At 44.9% G+C, this 17,299-nt stretch overlaps 1 protein-coding gene across 1 annotated transcript in view; it reads right to left on the bottom strand.

Annotated features, from left to right (window-relative positions):
- CTHRC1 (collagen triple helix repeat containing 1) overlaps window positions 1–16,949 on the bottom strand; it is a 40,618-nt gene extending 23,669 nt beyond the window's left edge. Inside the window, exon 1 of the mRNA XM_040432449.1 lies at window positions 16,711–16,949. Within this exon, the coding sequence (XP_040288383.1) occupies window positions 16,711–16,833 (123 nt within the window). The 5' untranslated portion in view covers window positions 16,834–16,949. The remainder of the gene's footprint in view (window positions 1–16,710) is intronic.
- Window positions 16,950–17,299: the final 350 nt, after the last annotated feature.

Raw genomic sequence — 17,299 nt, 5'->3', positions numbered from 1 at the left:
TTTGATTTCAAACTCCTTACCACACATTTGGGCCCCTAGAATGCCAGGGCAGTATAACTACCCCACAAGTGACCCCATTTTGGAAAGAAGAGACCCCAAGGTATTCGCTGATGGGCATAGTGAGTTCATGGAAGTTTTTATTTTTTGTCACAAGTTAGTGGAATATGAGACTTTGTAAGAAAAAAAAAAATCAAAAAAAAAAATCATCATTTTCCGCTAACTTGTGACAAAAAATAAAAAGTTCTATGAACTCACTATGCCCATCAGCGAATACCTTAGGGTGTGTACTTTCCGAAATGGGGTCATTTGTGGGGTGTTTGTACTGTCTGGGCATTGTAGAACCTCAGGAAACATGACAGGTGCTCAGAAAGTCAGAGCTGCTTCAAAAAGCGGAAATTCACATTTTTGTACCATAGTTTGTAAACGCTATAACTTTTACCCAAACCATTTTTTTTTTACCCAAACATTTTTTTTTATCAAAGACATGTAGAACAATAAATTTAGAGCAAAATTTATATATGGATGTAGTTTTTTTTGCAAAATTTGACAACTGAAAGTGAAAAATGTCATTTTTTTGCAAAAAAATCGTTAAATTTCGATTAATAACAAAAAAAGTAAAAATGTCAGCAGCAAAGAAATACCACCAAATGAAAGCTCTATTAGTGAGAAGAAAAGGAGGTAAAATTCATTTGGGTGGTAAGTTGCATGACCGAGCAATAAATGGTGAAAGTAGTGTAGGTCAGAAGTGTAAAAAGTGGCCTGGTCTTTCAGGGTGTTTAAGCTAGGGGGGCTGAGGTGGTTAAAGGGGTTGTCTCACTTCTGCAAGTGGCATTTATCATGTAGAGAAAGTTAATACAAGGCACTTACTAATGTATTGTGATTGTCTATATTGCTTCCTTTGCTGGCTGGATTCATTTTTCCACCACAGACATTATACACGGCTCGTTTCCATGGTTACAGACCACCCTCCAATCCATCAGTGGTGGTCATGCTCGTACACTATGATAAAAACTGCCAGCCTCTCTGGTGGCCGGGACCATGGAAGCTCACGTAGACTGGTGCTTTTTCCTATATTATGCAAGCACGACCACCGCTGATGGATTGCAGGGTGGTCGTAACCATGAAAACGAGCAGTGTATAATGGGATGGAAAAATGAATCCAGCCAGCAAAGGAGGCAATATGGACAATCACAATACATTAGTAAGTGCCTTGTATTAACTTTCTCTACGTAATAAATGCCATTTGCTGAAGTGACACTTAAAGGCGTTCTTCAGCTACATTTGTTTCTAGATTCTGATTGTTACCATAGTCTGAGGTGGGGCTTGCCAAGCTGCTTCTTTCAATCTTTGCTATAAACCTAGTGCCCAAACATACAACTATAGGGGTAGTAGTGGGCATTGTTCCAAGTAGTTCAGATGCCTAGGGGACTCACAAGCCCCCATCTCATCACTGATGTACTTAGGATGAATATATTGGTTTCTAAGGGGCCAATCTTGATAAAATTAATAAAATGAAGAACAATACAGTAATAAAAGAGAAGCCCATACCGTCAAGGCTATTGCAATGAAGCGATTGGCGGGACAAGTGCCCTAGGTAGTGGATGCTAAGAGGGCACCACCAAAGCACAGTGCCTTAGACAGGTTATTTAGATACAGGGTTAATGCTGAAGTCTTTGACTGGGTGAAGGTATTAGTAGTCAGCTGTATTGACACAACTATATTCTATTTTGTTCATACTTTCAAGTATTTTCAGTGAGAAGAAGACGCCACTTACAGTGACTTATCTTCCGTAGAACAATGAATCAAGTATTTGCTGTTGAGGAAGAATTTGAGACACCACCTTTACTTTAGGTGGTTGTCTAATCCAGCTGAACTTGGTGGGCTTGGCCAATATTTATCTACTATGCATGGGCACCTACAGCAGGGACAATCAAGATGTAGGAGACAGACAGACAGAAGAATGACTGCAGGATCAGACTACATCAGCAGATTTGGTTTCCAGCACCATCTCTAAGCCGACGATACCCAACTATATACTTCTTCCCGTGATATCACCCCTACTGTAGTATACTACAGAACACCAGTGACTGTCTCTAACATCATGGCCTCTCTCTATCTGACACTGAATCTTTAAAAAACTTCTCCTTCCACTAACCTACTTAAACCTGATCTCAGTGTGTGGCACTATATAACTCCGAGGCAGCACACCCGCTGTCTCTGTGTAATGTTTAACCCCCTATAATCAATCTCTCGCCCGCTCATGCCGTCTGCACCTCAAAAACATCTCTAGAATCCACCTCTTTTTTAGTGTGGAAACAACAAAAACTTTCATTGTTCCCCTGATCCATTCCCATCCCGATTACTGTAACTCGCTGTTAATTGGTCTCCCCCTCTCCAATCCATCCTGAACGCAGCAGCCAGGCTCCTAACCGCTACTTCGATGCCTCCGCCCTGTGCCAGTCATTGCACTGGTTACCGATACAGTATAGAATCCAGTATAAACTGCTTGTCCTCACCCACAAAGCTCTCCACAGTGCTGCATCCCCTCCATCTCCTCCCTACATCACCCTAGGCCGTGCTCTCCGTTCAGTTGAGGACTTGCAACTGACATCCACCATAATCCGAACCTCTCACTCCCGTCTCCAAGACTTCTTCTGAGCTGCACCAATTCTCCGGAATGCCCTACCCCAAGCAATTAGGTTAATCGATAACATCCATAGTTTAGACGCTCCCTAAAAACACATCTTTTTAGGGTAGCCTATTGCAGCCCCTGATCCATTCACCGCTCCCCCCCTCCAGAATTATTCCTATCAGCGTCCACCACACCCCATACACTCAGAAGCACTACACGTATCAGCTGATGATGGCTCGTGCAGCCTTATATCCACTCCCCCATTGTGTTAACATGGCCAGACCATTGTATAAAACAAGCACTTTCTACCTTTTGTGTCACCCCCATCTCCTCATAGATTGTGAGCTCTTACGAGCAGGGCCCTCATTCCTCTTGCTTTAATCGTTGACATGTTTGTTGACATGTTATTTATGACTCTGATTGTACTTGAACTCCCTGATTGTAAAATGCTATATAAATAAAGATTATTACTATTATTATTTTGTAGTCTGTTACTATGGAAACATGTCACAGAAAACTGTAGAAGATTTTTTATTTGGATTTCATTTGATTCATTTATCAGTTTAGTCATTTAAGAGATGTTTACTATATTATTGATGTCAATAAGAACTGTGATAAGAAATAAATGCTTGCAGAATAAATTCTAGGAGTTAAAAGGGCTTTATTAATAAAAAATCATAAAGGATTAAAAATAACAAAGAAGCATTACCCACCTCCACCGATCCCCTGCTGCTGCTGTTCCAACACTGCTCTGGTCCCAGCTTTCCACTTTCTGTCCCAGCTTCACATAACAGAAATGGCAGGAAAGGCCTGCCGGGACAGAAAAAGGAAAGCAGCTGGGACCGAAACAGCATTGGAATGGCAATTTCGGGGGATCGATGGAGGCGAGTAATGTTATTTTTAACCCTTTATGACTTTTTTTTTTTATTGTCTCCCTGGAAAAACAGACATAGGTCCATCCAGTTCAGCCTGTTATCCTGCAAGTTGATCTAGAGAAAGGCAAAAAACAAACCCTGTGATGTAGAAGCCAATTTTCCTCACTTTAGGAGAATTTTTTTTTTTCCTTCCCGACTCCAATCAGGCAATCAGAATAACTCCCTGGATCAACGACCCCTCTCTAGTAGCTATAGCCTGTAATATTATTACACTCCAGAAATACATCCAGGCCCCTCTTGAATTCCTTTATTGTACTCACCATCACCACCTCCTCAGGCAGAGAGTTCCATAGTCTCACTGCTCTTACCGTAAAGAATCCTCTTCTATGTTTGTGGTGTCACACATACTTTTTGGGGTAGTTTTTAATGCAGTTTTTTATTTAAAGCCAGAAGTGGGTTAGAAGGGAACGGGGAATGTAAATTAAGGACTTCTACTTCTCCTTCCTGCTGGATCCACTTTTGGTTTTGGCTAAAAAAACTGCATCAAAAGCTGTCTCAAAAATCTCTTTCCCCCCCCTCCACTGTAACTGTAACAGATAGGAAGAGCAGACATTGTCCAGCAGAAGCCAAAATATTACGTGGGTTCATGAACTTGCTGTGCAATGTACCATGAAATGAGTCGAGACCTCGGCTAAATTAATAGTATGTTCATGTCAAAATACCTTTTGTTGGGCGGGTTATACTGCCTCTTTAAGGATTAGCCTCACCATAGCAATGCAAGTTACACTGAGTGACAGCCGCACACAGGACTCCAGGTAATAAATTGTGAGACATTTTGCGGTGCAGCACAATTAAAAGAATTAGCTAGCATGTCATCACTGGCTGAATCACAGGCCTGGAATGTGAGGGGTGGGAGAAGAGGGAGGAACAGGCTCTCCAAATGTGGTTTCCCAACAAAGAAGGTGAATATTTGGTGTTGAGTGAGACCCTTGCCTTCTGCTTATTGAACCACTTCACATTCCTTTACAGAACGTATTAATAATGTCGTGACTGAAGTGGTAGCAAACGTTTAGTTCTCCTGATGCCACCAGCTTTTTGATCATTTATTATTATTGAAGCATTCACAACTAATGTACAGTCATGGCCAAAAGTTTTGAGAATGACACAAATATTAGTTTTCACAAAGTTTGCTGCTAAACTGCTTTTGTTTCAGTTGTTTCTGTGATGTAGTGAAATATAATTACACGCACTTCATACGTTTCAAAGGCTTTTATCGACAATTACATGACATTTATGCAAAGAGTCAGTATTTGCAGTGTTGGCCCTTCTTTTTCAGGACCTCTGCAATCCGACTGGGCATGCTCTCAATCAACTTCTGGGCCAATTCCTGACTGATAGCAACCCATTCTTTCATAATCACTTCTTGGAGTTTGTCAGAATTAGTGGGTTTTTGTTTGTCCACCCGCCTCTTGAGGATTGACCACAAGTTCTCAATGGGATTAAGATTTGGGAAGTTTCCAGGCCATGGACCAAAAATGTCAACGTTTTGGTCCCCGAGCCACTTTTGCCTTATGGCACGGTGCTCCATCGTGCTGTAAAATGCATTGTTCTTCACCAAACTGTTGTTGGATTGTTGGAAGAAGTTGCTGTTGGAGGGTGTTTTGGTACCATTCTTTATTCATGGCTGTGTTTTTGGGCAAAATTGTGAGTGAGCCCACTCCCTTGGATGAGAAGCAACCCCACACATGAATGGTCTCAGGATGCTTTACTGTTGGCATGACACAGGACTGATGGTAGCGCTCACCTTTTCTTCTCCGGACAAGCCTTTTTCCAGATGCCCCAAACAATCGGAAAGAGGCTTCATCGGAGAATATGACTTTGCCCCAGTCCTCAGCAGTCCATTCACCAAACTTTCTGCAGAAGATCAATCTGTCCCTGATGTTTTTTTTGGAGAGAAGTGGCTTCTTTGCTGCCCTTCTTGACACCAGGCCATCTTCCAAAAGTCTTCACCTCACTGTGCATGCAGATGCACTCACACCTGCCTGCTGCCATTCCTGAGCAAGCTCTGCACTGGTGGCACTCCAATCCCGCAGCTGAATCCTCTTTAGGAGACGATCCTGGCGCTTGCTGGACTTTCTTGGACGCCCTGAAGCCTTCTTAACAAGAGTTGAACCTCTTTCCTTGAAGTTCTTGATGATCCTATAAATTGTTGATTGAGGTACAATCTTAGTAGCCACAATATCCTTGCCTGTGAAGCCATTTTAATGCAACGCAATGATGGATGCACGCGTTTCTTTGCAGGTCACCATGGTTAACAATGGAAGAACAATGATTTCAAGCATCACCCTCCTTTTAACATGTCAAGTCTGCCATTTTAACCCAATCAGCCTGACATAATGATCTCCAGCCTTGTGCTCGTCAACATTCTCACCTGAGTTAACAAGACGATTACTGAAATGATCTCAGCAGGTCCTTTAATGACAGCAATGAAATGCAGTGAAAAGGTTTTTTTTTGGGATTAAGTTAATTTTCATGGCAAAGAAGGACTATGCAATTCATCTGATCACTCTTCATAACATTCTGGAGTATATGCAAATTGCTATTATAAAAACTTAAGCAGCAACTTTTCCAATTTCCAATATTTATGTAATTCTCAAAACTTTTGGCCACGACTGTACAACTAATAGAGTAGCCCAGATCTAGAAAATATGTGTGTGGGCAGAGCGCCAGGGCTTGTACAGAGCGACGGGGAAATCTTACTGCCATAGCCACACCGCTCAACCATAATGCCACCCACAGAGTACTGTCTACAGCGTCGGAATGGTCCACCAGAGTACCAGAGGATCCTTTGGTGGGCTCAGGTTCTGATACCACAGTGGACTCCACAGGTCCACAAGAAAAAATAAACAGTTTAGAGCCAATAACTTGCCATCAGAGCCCTGAATCAAAATCTATTAAGCTTTATTGATGATATGGAGAATAATTTCCTCTGTTGGGCCCAAGGAACCCCAGTTCGACGTTGAGTGTATGTATTGCATATATCGTACAGGGCTGGCCAACCTGTGGCTCTCCAGCTGTTGTAAAACTACAACTCCCACCATGCCCAGCTGTAGACTGATAGCTGTAGGCAGACTGGGCATGCTGGGAGTTGTAGTTTTGCAACAGCTGGAGAGCCGCAGGTTGGCCATCCCTGATATAGAAGATTGCGGTTCTTGCCAAAAATAGTATGTCAATGCTTTACTTTTCCCTTTGCTGTTGTGGTGAGAGTAAGTAGAGTAAGTCCAGGACCACCTTATGGCTCTTCACAAAACCCACTAGTCATTTTGGAAAAATGTCTAACTTTTCATGATACAATGAATAAACTTTATTTGCTGAAACTGTAACGACCCTTTAAGGTTTTCCTGCTGATTATCTAAAAAATCAGGAGATTAAATCCAGATTTTGTTTGGGTCAGCTCCGTCATGGACACAGTCCATTTGTTTAAATCAACAAAGTTTTTAACCAACTTTCCAGGAACTTGACTTAAGCTGTGGGCATAACACATTCATTAGCTATCTCTCCCGACTCTATCCCAGCTCCCCCATGCACATAAACAGGTCCTTCTCAAAAAATTAGCATATTGTGATAAAGTTCATTATTTTCTGTAATGTACTGATAAACATTAGACTTTTATATATTTTAGATTCATTACACACAACTGAAGTAGTTCAAGCCTTTTCTTGTTTTAATATTGATGATTTTGGCATACAGCTCATGAAAACCCAAAATTCCTATCTCAAAAAATTAGCATATTTCATCCGACCAATAAAAGAAAAGTGTTGCACTCAATACTTGGTCGGGAATCCTTGCGGACCTGCTGTTTGCAGGCCGCAATACGGGCTCGACCTCCACGCATACGTGTGCACAAGCCCTAAGTGTGAATTGAACCGTTTACTTTATTGAGTCAGCTTGCTATGCGATTGCAATCCGGAGAGCACGCAGATGGAAATTACCATCCCCTGAATCTGGCTTAATAGGCTTAATTTGAGGTGTGAAAGGGCCCCCTTACTTATTGGACCCAAAGGCAGCTGCACAGGTTGCACATAAGCCCCTTGTGTGCCCTACTGGGGTCTGGGACTAATATGACAGATGATGAAAAATGAATAAACAGCACTTGCAGCCCCCCCGACAAGTTCTTTGTACTGATGATAGTCAGTGTGAACACTGGAATTTTAAGATGTGCGGGATGAATCATTCATGAATCAGCCCCACTATGTGACTGCAGGCAATATATACGAACATCATGACAAATAGACATAATAATACTGAGGAGAAAGACAGATTCTTAAGAAACTGGATCTGCCTGGTTATAATCTAGAAAACACAGACTTTGGGTACGTTCACACAGACCGCAGTTTTGCCACGTTTGGTGGCCATGTTCCTTTTTTTAAAATAAAGAAGCCAGTCTTAGAACTGCTTACATGGGAAACCAACGCCTGAGCTCCCAGGGGGCATGGAATGAAACTTACCAGGCAAGAAGTGGTATAACTAGAGTCGAATGGGCCCCACTGCAAACATTGGACCGGTAATCTCACCTGAACCCCAACTCCACTCCCTATTCAATCCATAAACCCCTGCCTTCTCACGAAGCATGCCACAATCAGTACGGTCACAATGAATCATCGGCAAGATCTGCATGTACTACTTGAGGATATTGAAGCACATTTCACTCCCTGCATCGCAAAGGGTGAAATCTATAGCAGAAATCTGCAGAATAAATGGGCATGCTCTGGGGATATGTGGAAATTGTTGAGAGTTAGGAGAGTATTACCATCTTATCAAGTGATGGCATATTGCAAGGATATGCCATGACTTTATGACTGGCGAAGGTCTGACTTTTGGTTAATGGGAGAAGCCCCTTCTCCATACAACTGGTAGAGGAAAAACTGTGAAGCGCTAGTTAAAGGGGATCACGGGGAATAATGGTTTTCTTGCAAGTGCCCCCAGCCTGCCTCTGTAAACAAGATTCATACTTACCTGCTCCCTGCTGCGATGGTCCTCCGTGCTGCCTCCCACATGTCAATGTTCCTGTCCAGGGATCACATCTGCCGCAACATGGGCATGGTCACATGCTCCACTGCAGCCATTGACTGGCTTCAGCGGTGACATGCTGCTTGTGGCCACAGGTTGGGGGCAGTTGCAAAAAGAAAATCATTATTCCCGTTGAACCCCTTTAAGCCTCTTTGCTCTGAAAATGTTAGGGTCCCACCAGTCAAACATCCACCGATCAGCACAGCATATCCCATTGATATGATGCTACTTCTGATAGAAGAAGCCCTTTTAAAAAACTGGAATAGGAGGGTCCTGGGCACTTTCATAGCCGGTGCACATAAGGTTGCCATCAGGCCGGTAAACCACCTGCCCAGTTGCTGCACACACTCCAGCTTTACCTGGAACACACAGACCTAAGCATGTCAGTAGTGTCTAAACTAGGTCAAGAGGGTAGGAAAAAATTGCCATCACACCATTGACACTGTTCCTTATGTTACAAGTTTTATGCCTCTGTATGTCAGATGCAGTGATATAACTAGAAGTGACTGGGCCACACAGCAAATTTCTGAACAGGGTCCCACCTCAGTCCCCCTAATGCAGTCCTCAGGTCATAGTGCACTCCTACGCACACTATGTCCCGTCCTGAAGCTGTGCGGAGAAGACCAGAGAGCTGTGAGTAATACCAGTGCTAGGACTGGCAGCACCATACTCACCACTCCCTGGGCCCTAAAAATAAATCAATTTGTCCTCCTCCCGGGTCCCTTCTTGAGCTCAGGCCCCATAGCAGTGGCATCCCCTGCTTCCATGGTATCTACACCCCTGGTCAGATGTGAAACCACTATGATTGTGTACCTCTGCTTGTCAGAAAATTCTACGCTTAGGTCCCAGTAAATGTGATTGTTCAATCTGTAAGGGCTCTTTCACACGAGCGGATGCCGTGCGGGTAATCCGCTGCGTGAAAGAGAGCCAAGCCCCGCTCTGGACAGCAGAGACACGGAGCATTAACATGATTAATAATGCTCTGTGCCCCTCTGTGATCTTTTTACTACAAAATCACAGCGAGATAAAGTTGTCACCGTGATTTTGTAGTAAAAAGATCACAGAGAGGCGCGGAGCTTTATCAATCATGTTACTGCTCCGTGTCTCTGCTGTCCAGAGTGGGGCTTGGCTCTCTTTCACGCAGCGGATTACCCGCATGGCATCCGCTCGTGTGAAAGAGCCCTAACAAGACCGACCCACCATCTACCCAGCACCATTGCCTGGGTAAAAATGGAGGTATGTCCGGGTTCAGCTCTGAACCCGGACATACCTCCATTTTCACCCAGGCAGCCCCCCTGACTTAAGCATCTGAGCAGTTCATGCTCCGATGCTCTTCCAGTGATGAACCGGGCTCTCCATGGGGCTGCCAGGAAGCCCGGTGATTTCACCGGCACTGGTGGGCGGGCTTTAGCTCTGCCCTAGCCAGTAAAACGGCTAGGGCAACGCTAAAGCACACCCATCAGAGCCGGTGACGTTACTGAACACACTGCCGCCCGGCAGTGTGTTATTGTAAACAAAAGAGCCAGTGCCCTGCGCAGTGTAGCGCAGGGCAAGGGAGCGCATCGGAGCATGAGATGCTCCTATGCTAACATCAGGGGGGCTGCCTGGGTGAAAGTATGGGTATGTGTAGTGTCCCACTAGGTAGGGGTGGGCACTACACAAGGGTCAATTGGGTCACGTGTTACTCCTACTCCAAAAGGGACAGTGATATTATATTTAACCATGTACTTTAATGTATTTTCTATGTGCTTTTGTGTATATTGTTCCCCTGTTACATGCATAGCAGGCCTATGAGGGTGTAGTTAGGCATCCTAGACACTAGAGGAAGATAGGGAGCTCCTAGTATAAATGTTCAGGCCCAGACAGGGAGGAGTTAGTCTGTAGTCAGGAGTCTGTGGACACAGAAGTGAGAGGGCATCTTAGCCAGAGATATGCTGAGGGCCTCCTCCTGACATGCAGCTAGATAGTCCAGGCTGCTAGTTGCTACCAGGAGGCTAGTGAAGAATGATAGCCTGCCTGTTGATACAGTGAGCCACAGTTAGCTCAGAAGATTACCCCAAGAGAAGAAGAACTTGCCTCCTGGGAGAAACCTGCAGACACCCACCAACCAAGCAGTGCCAGTACAACCAGCTCAGATAAGTAAGCTGATGGGCAGAGGTACTATAAAGTGAGAGCAAGGGTCAATACGGGAGGAAGATTTATTACCAAGGATTAAAAGCCAGCATTTAGGCATCCGGGCCTTGGGATACAGCCAGCCAGAATAGCTGTGGAGATAGTGCAGCCTGGTCTGTGAAGCATTAATTGTTTACCCTCCAAGTATCTTGCAAGATTATTACCTGCCATTATTGAATGTAAGCCTGCTTGTGGAACTTATGCTAAAAGGGACTGCATCATTACCAGCTGTATGTACAAAGTTTGGACTGTTTAAAGTAAAGCAACGTTTGGTTCACTATACCACCTGTGTACCTCACTTATTGCTACTGGAAACCGGTGTGCCACCGTTACAGGCACTGGCGTCACGATTCTTAAAGGGACCTTGCCCCAGGCACTCAAAACAGCCGCAACATCCAGGGCACCTCATCCACCATCAGGCCTGGTCCCTACATACAGAGTGTGCCCCAGAGGAACTTTGTGTCAGCCTCTCCTTCACTGCCGCATGCCTGCCCAGGGTTCTCCTCCAAACAGTGAGTAACCTTCGATTGCCCATAACCGTGACCTCACTTCGCAATACCCTGCAGGTCTGGCGTGCTGCATAAATTGGCGTCACGAACAGGATATGATCATTCCTGCGCCATTGTTGGAATACAAAAACTGTGTGCCCTTATCTACCTAAAAAGTGAACAAGCTCTACTGTTTATTGAAATTTTTTGGGCCAAAGGACTGTAATAATTGCGGTGTGAAGATTATATTATTGCATGGACTGTTTTGCTGTTTATTAAGCCACCGCTTGCTGTCAGTGAATAGACAGCGTTTTGCTCAAAGATGGCCGCTTATCCTGACTGGATTTATTGCTGCGTCATCTTCATACTTTTCTGGCGGGAAAAATTGGCGCCTTCTGCTGAAAAGTGCGGGAAAGGCTATATGTCCGCGCCATCGCCCTGTCTGGACATTTGCATGTCTGCTATAATGGACTCCGCCTCCCCTATGCTGGAGTACCTGGGGGGCGGCCTCCCGGAGCAATGGGAGGATCTGTCTATAATTATTAGTGCCGCCCTGTCGCTCTCCAGAGAAGGATCGAGCATGTTGACTAGTGAAGACTGCTCTGCAGGGATGTCGGCACCTGGCGATTTGAAAATGAATCCTACGATCTGAAGCAAGAAGATGCTCCACCGGCCTACTCTCCGGGACCGGAGAAACCCACCTGCCCGCCACCGAGGATGCAGCCTGAGCCCTACTATGGCTCATGGAGAGACTTTTACCAGCCCTCATTTAAGTGGTCAGCACTTATGGCAGAGATACGGGAGGCCGCGATAAAAAAGACGACCAGAACCAAGATCTATTTTGAAGAACTGGCCAAGTCCGTGCACGAGCGCCACACTGACAACCAACCCCACCTGGAAAGGAGAAGGGGGTTGGTAGTGGCCTTTGATAAAGACAGAGGCTTCGGCTTCATAAAGGATTATACTACCGGCAGGGATCTCTATGTTAACCGGAGGTCCGTCAAGCGGAGCTACCTCCCGGAATACATGCACAACCTCCGCGAGGGAGAGGAGGTGGAATTTACCCCTGCCGAGGGCCTGCTGTGACCCGTCCCAAAAATAAGCCGGAGGACTGGGAAGAAGACGAGGACTATACTGGCTGCGAGCGCGGACCTGAGCGCTCTCCAGAACCTGCCCATAATGCCTTTCAAGAGCGGGGCTCCTTCATTGGCCCGAACGTCTTCTGGAAACCAACAGTGGTGGAAAAGTGGGTGAGCCCGTATCCGTCCCCTGAGCTGCCCCGCAGGGAAAAGACTATAAAAGAGTTAGAAAACTTGGAGCGATTTCATGCTACCCTGGAAAACATCCGAAAAGGGAAAAGACCAGACGCCCCACCTGAAACTGCAGCGGCTGCGCCGGATGCCTCAACTACTCCACCTGTGCCGACAGTGTCATCGGAAGACAGCGACGCTGAGCCCGAGAGCCTGGATGACCAAATCGTCCGACTAGAGGAACAGCTGTGAGGCCTGCGCTGGCTTGCTACCGCCAGGATCCGGACTCCACCAAGGAAAGAGGAAAGTAGACTCCAGTACTCGGACATCGCTGGGTCTGAGGTAAGGGTACCTGTCCCTGCCAGTCGGCCACCCATAGTGTCTGCAGCTGCAGTAAGGCCCCCAAGGAGGCCCTCTTATACCGTACACCGCTGCGTAGAGTCAGTCATCCCTGAACCTACAGAACCGCTTGCAGCGGCGGTGCCCAGACCAGTGCAGCAGCAGCCCACGATAATTATGCCTGGACCGATGCGGTCACCAACTGTAATTACCCCTAGGCCTATGGGGCCAATACCATTTAGGGGTCCTTTTATGCTGCAGTTACCTCCCAATACCGTTTTGTGGGCCCATCCATCTGTCGAATCCCAATACAGGCCCAATTTGCAAGTGGAGCCAGGGAATACCACTGTTATTCCAAGTGGATTTGACAAGCCCCTGTGAGTAGGCCTGCCAGGCCACTACGTGATTACTTTTTGTCAAGGGACCCTATCAAAGTGGATTAACCCTTTCAGGACAGGAGTCCTTTGTTTTGGTCCTATGTTGCTGCTGCCAGTTTTTCCATGGCTCAGTGGTAGTGGTCAGCCACTGAAAATACCAAAGGCATCAAGGCCATATTGTTAACAGGATTACCTGCCTGCTTCCAGAACTAAAGAGCCAAGTTGTGCTCATTCTTGTTTGCACCTTTAACCCTTTTTAACCCACTTTTCAGGTTGATTAAGGGACATTGCAGCACTTATTTTATACGCCATTTTTTAATAATGTGGACTTTTATTGTGCTGTGACTTTTATATGCAACTTATGCTCCAAGGAAATGTGCCCAGGGATAGACTCTAATGTACGTGAGCCTCTGAGATTTTTGCTATTTTAAAGAAATGTGCCCCGAGATGACTAACATATATGGGCCTCTGAGATGTTGCTCTGCTATTATATCTTGGCAATCCTCCAGTATTAATCACTTTCACTATCTATTATAAGAAGGAAACCTGGGTACGGACTCATTTATATACCTTGAGCCTCCAAGAATTGTTATTTGATATTTACATTTTCTATGGGACTACTGTGTTTTATTATAGACAATTGCACTTCAATTTTATTATGGACTATCCTGGTATTTCGTGATACGCTGCACCAGGTCAGCGCCCCCTGTTCCCTTATACTATCCTGAGAGAAGAGAACGACGCCCCTTTTCCCCGAACTTGCTCCTCAGCCAGCAGAACTGCCTGATATATATATATATGTATTTGCAAATGTAGATGTATGTTCCTGCTTTGCATTATTTTTGTCTTCCAGATGCAGTCTCCAGCTGGGCAGGGCCCCTTTATGTTGCGCCGAGGACGGGCAATGTTGTAGCATGGGGGTATGTAGTGTCCCACTAGGTAGGGGTGGGCACTACACAAGAGTCAATTGGGTCACGTGTTACTCCTACTCCAAAAGGGACAGTGATATTATATTTAACCATGTACTTTAATGTATTTTCTATGTGTTTTTGTGTATATTGTTCCCCTGTTACATGCATAGCAGGCCTATGAGGGTGTAGTTAGGCATCCTAGACACTAGAGGGACATAGGGAGCTCCTAGTATAAATGTTCAGGCCCAGACAGGGAGGAGTTAGTCTGTAGTCAGGAGTCTGTGGACACAGAAGTGAGAGGGCATCTTAGCCAGAGATATGCTGAGGGCCTCCTCCTGACATGCAGCTAGATAATCCAGGCTGTTAGTTGCTACCAGGAGGCTAGTGAAGAATGATAGCCTGCCTGTTGATAAAGTGAGCCACAGTTAGCTCAGAAGATTACCCCAAGGGAAGAGATGTACCTCCTGGGAGAAACCTGCAGACACCCACCAACCAAGCAGTGCCAGTACAACCAGCTCAGATAAGTAAGCTGATGGGCAGAGGTACTATAAAGTGAGAGCAAGGGTCAATACGGGAGGAAGATTTATTACCAAGGATTAAAAGCCAGCATTTAGGCATCCGGGCCTTGGGATACAGCCAGCCAGAATAGCTGTGGAGATAGTGCAGCCTGGTCTGTGAAGCATTAATTGTTTACCCTCCAAGTATCTTGCAAGATTATTACCTGCCATTATTGAATGTAAGCCTGCTTGTGGAACTTATGCTAAAAGGGACTGCATCATTACTAACTGTATGTACAAAGTTGGACTGTTTAAAGTAAAGCAACGTTTGGTTCACTATACCACCTGTGTACCTCACTTATTGCTACTGGAATCCGGTGTGCCACCGTTACAGGCACTGGCGTCACGATCCTTAAAGGGACCTTGCCCCAGGCACTCAAAACACCCGCAACATCCAGGGCACCTCATCCAGCATCAGGCCTGGTCCCTACATACAGAGTGTGCCCCAGAGGAACTTTGTGTCAGCCTCTCCTTCACTGCCGCATGCCTGCCCAGGGTTCTCCTCCAAATAATGAGTAACTCTCGATTGCCCATAACCGTGACCTCACTTCGCAATACCCTGCAGGTCTGGCGTGCTGCATATGTCCGGGTTCAGAGCTGAACCCGAACAACCCCTTTAATAATACTTTGTTTTGTTTGCATTAAGTCCAACCTATAGCTACTCCCCTAGTCTAGGGCAGTGGTTAAAGGGAACCTGTCACCTGGATTTTGTGTATAGAGCTGAGGATATGGGTTGCTAGATGGCCGCTAGCACATCCGCAATACCCAGTCCCCATAGCTCTGTGTGCTTTTATTGTGTAAAAAAACGATTTGATACATATGCAAATTACCCTGAGAGGAGTCAGAGCTTGAAAATATGACTCTTCTCTGGTCACACAAGTAAGATATGACTCTTATGTTAATTTGCATAAAAGGCGGAAGTACAAAAATGCATAATACTTATTGAATTCGTCTGCAAATGAAATGAAAAAAGTGTCATTTATATGTTTAGGGTAACACAATGAACATTTAGAAATGCTCAGTGAGGGTAGCATAGTAGAGGTGACAGGTTCCCTTTAAGTCCAGTCTCAGATCGCTCTAGGACAGTGTTGGCGAACCTATGGCACGGGTGCCAGAGGCAGCACTCAGAGCCCTCTCTGTGGGCACCCACACCATGGAAAAAGTCTATGGTGTACCAATATGCCTTAGAATTTTCCTGCCATTCATCAGTTCAGGACGCGCTATGAACAGCACAGGCAGCGCACTGAATGTAGGCAGGCTATTATAGCTAAATGATAAAGTACATGGAAGATTTACTATATTGGACTGTTGTATTCAGGGTAAATTGCCGTGTTGGCACTTTACGATAAATAAGTGGGTTTTGGGTTACAGTTTGGGCACTCGGTCTTAAAAAGGTTCACCATCACTGCTCTAGGAGGTCCAGTCCCTGACCCATTAAAGTCATCCCAGAACACACATAAATATCATTATAACTTACATTCTGATTAAACAAGCAAATTAAACATGTCCCTAATTTCTAATCTTGGGTGCACTTAAAAAATGTACTACAGACAGAATCCACCCAAGCACTAAATATGGTCTATATGTTCTTCAGCTTATAAAGATTTTTAAATGATATAAAAAGTAATATTTTGGAGTAAAATGTACATAATCCTGATTATATAAACACATTCCAAGCTGAAATACTACCATGATGCCAATGAAGTGGGGGGGGGGGGGGCAGCAAATGCTGTACTAGCATGATAAACACATCTGCATCTACTTAGGACACGTCCTCCATCCACGTATCACACAGTATACATACATAATGTGTGTATCAAGCACGCAAGACCACATTATACTAGATATTGTTTGATGCAGAAGCAGGAGACATTGAGAACATCATATTGTGTCTACCGGTGGCTGACCAAAGGACTTATCAGAACCTTCTAAATGGTCATGAAAGGTTCTTCAAGGAAAAACAACCTTTAGGGAAATTTTCGAATATATTCTAAAAATGGGATGTGGCAGCGGATATATGGGATATTGGTTTGACTCACTCTTTCTATGATGTCCAGGTCCTTTTGTCGCAGCGATCTCTGTTTCTTTTGTGTGCCAGGCTCAGACTCAGAAGGGAGAAGAAGACATGACGTGACGAGAAGAGCAACCCAAAGTGATAACATCTTAGAAGAAGATAGAGTTTGGTAAGGGTACTTTCAAGCACAGAGAAATAACTGTGCAGAAGTGAATGGAGGTAGTGAGGGCTGCAGCTGAATCCCACACTGTCTGCGTCTACTGAAGGACTGTGTTATTACATCTATGACTGGCCAACCCCAGGGGGATAGAGGAATTTTCAACTCCTGAATCTTAACTCCTCACCACAGAGAGCACGTGAAAACACTGAGGACCTACAAACCTTTTATTGTTGTTATATACATACATATATTTTTTTTAAGTAGGGGGTTCAAAGCAAACTAACTTTTAAAGAGATAATTGAAATACCATATACATCACACATGTGAAAAATGCCAACCTCTCAGTAATTATTTATTTAATGCACCTATATAGGGCTACTATATTCCGCAGCGCTTTACAGACATTAGCATCCAACTGTCCCCAATGGGACTCACAATCTAAGGTCTTTGGAGT

Source organism: Bufo bufo, chromosome 5 (assembly GCF_905171765.1).
Source record: "Bufo bufo chromosome 5, aBufBuf1.1, whole genome shotgun sequence".
In the NCBI taxonomy this organism is placed as follows: Eukaryota; Metazoa; Chordata; class Amphibia; order Anura; family Bufonidae; genus Bufo; species Bufo bufo.
Note: the sequence above shows the minus strand (reverse complement) of the source record. Positions and strands in the feature narration are given on the sequence as shown.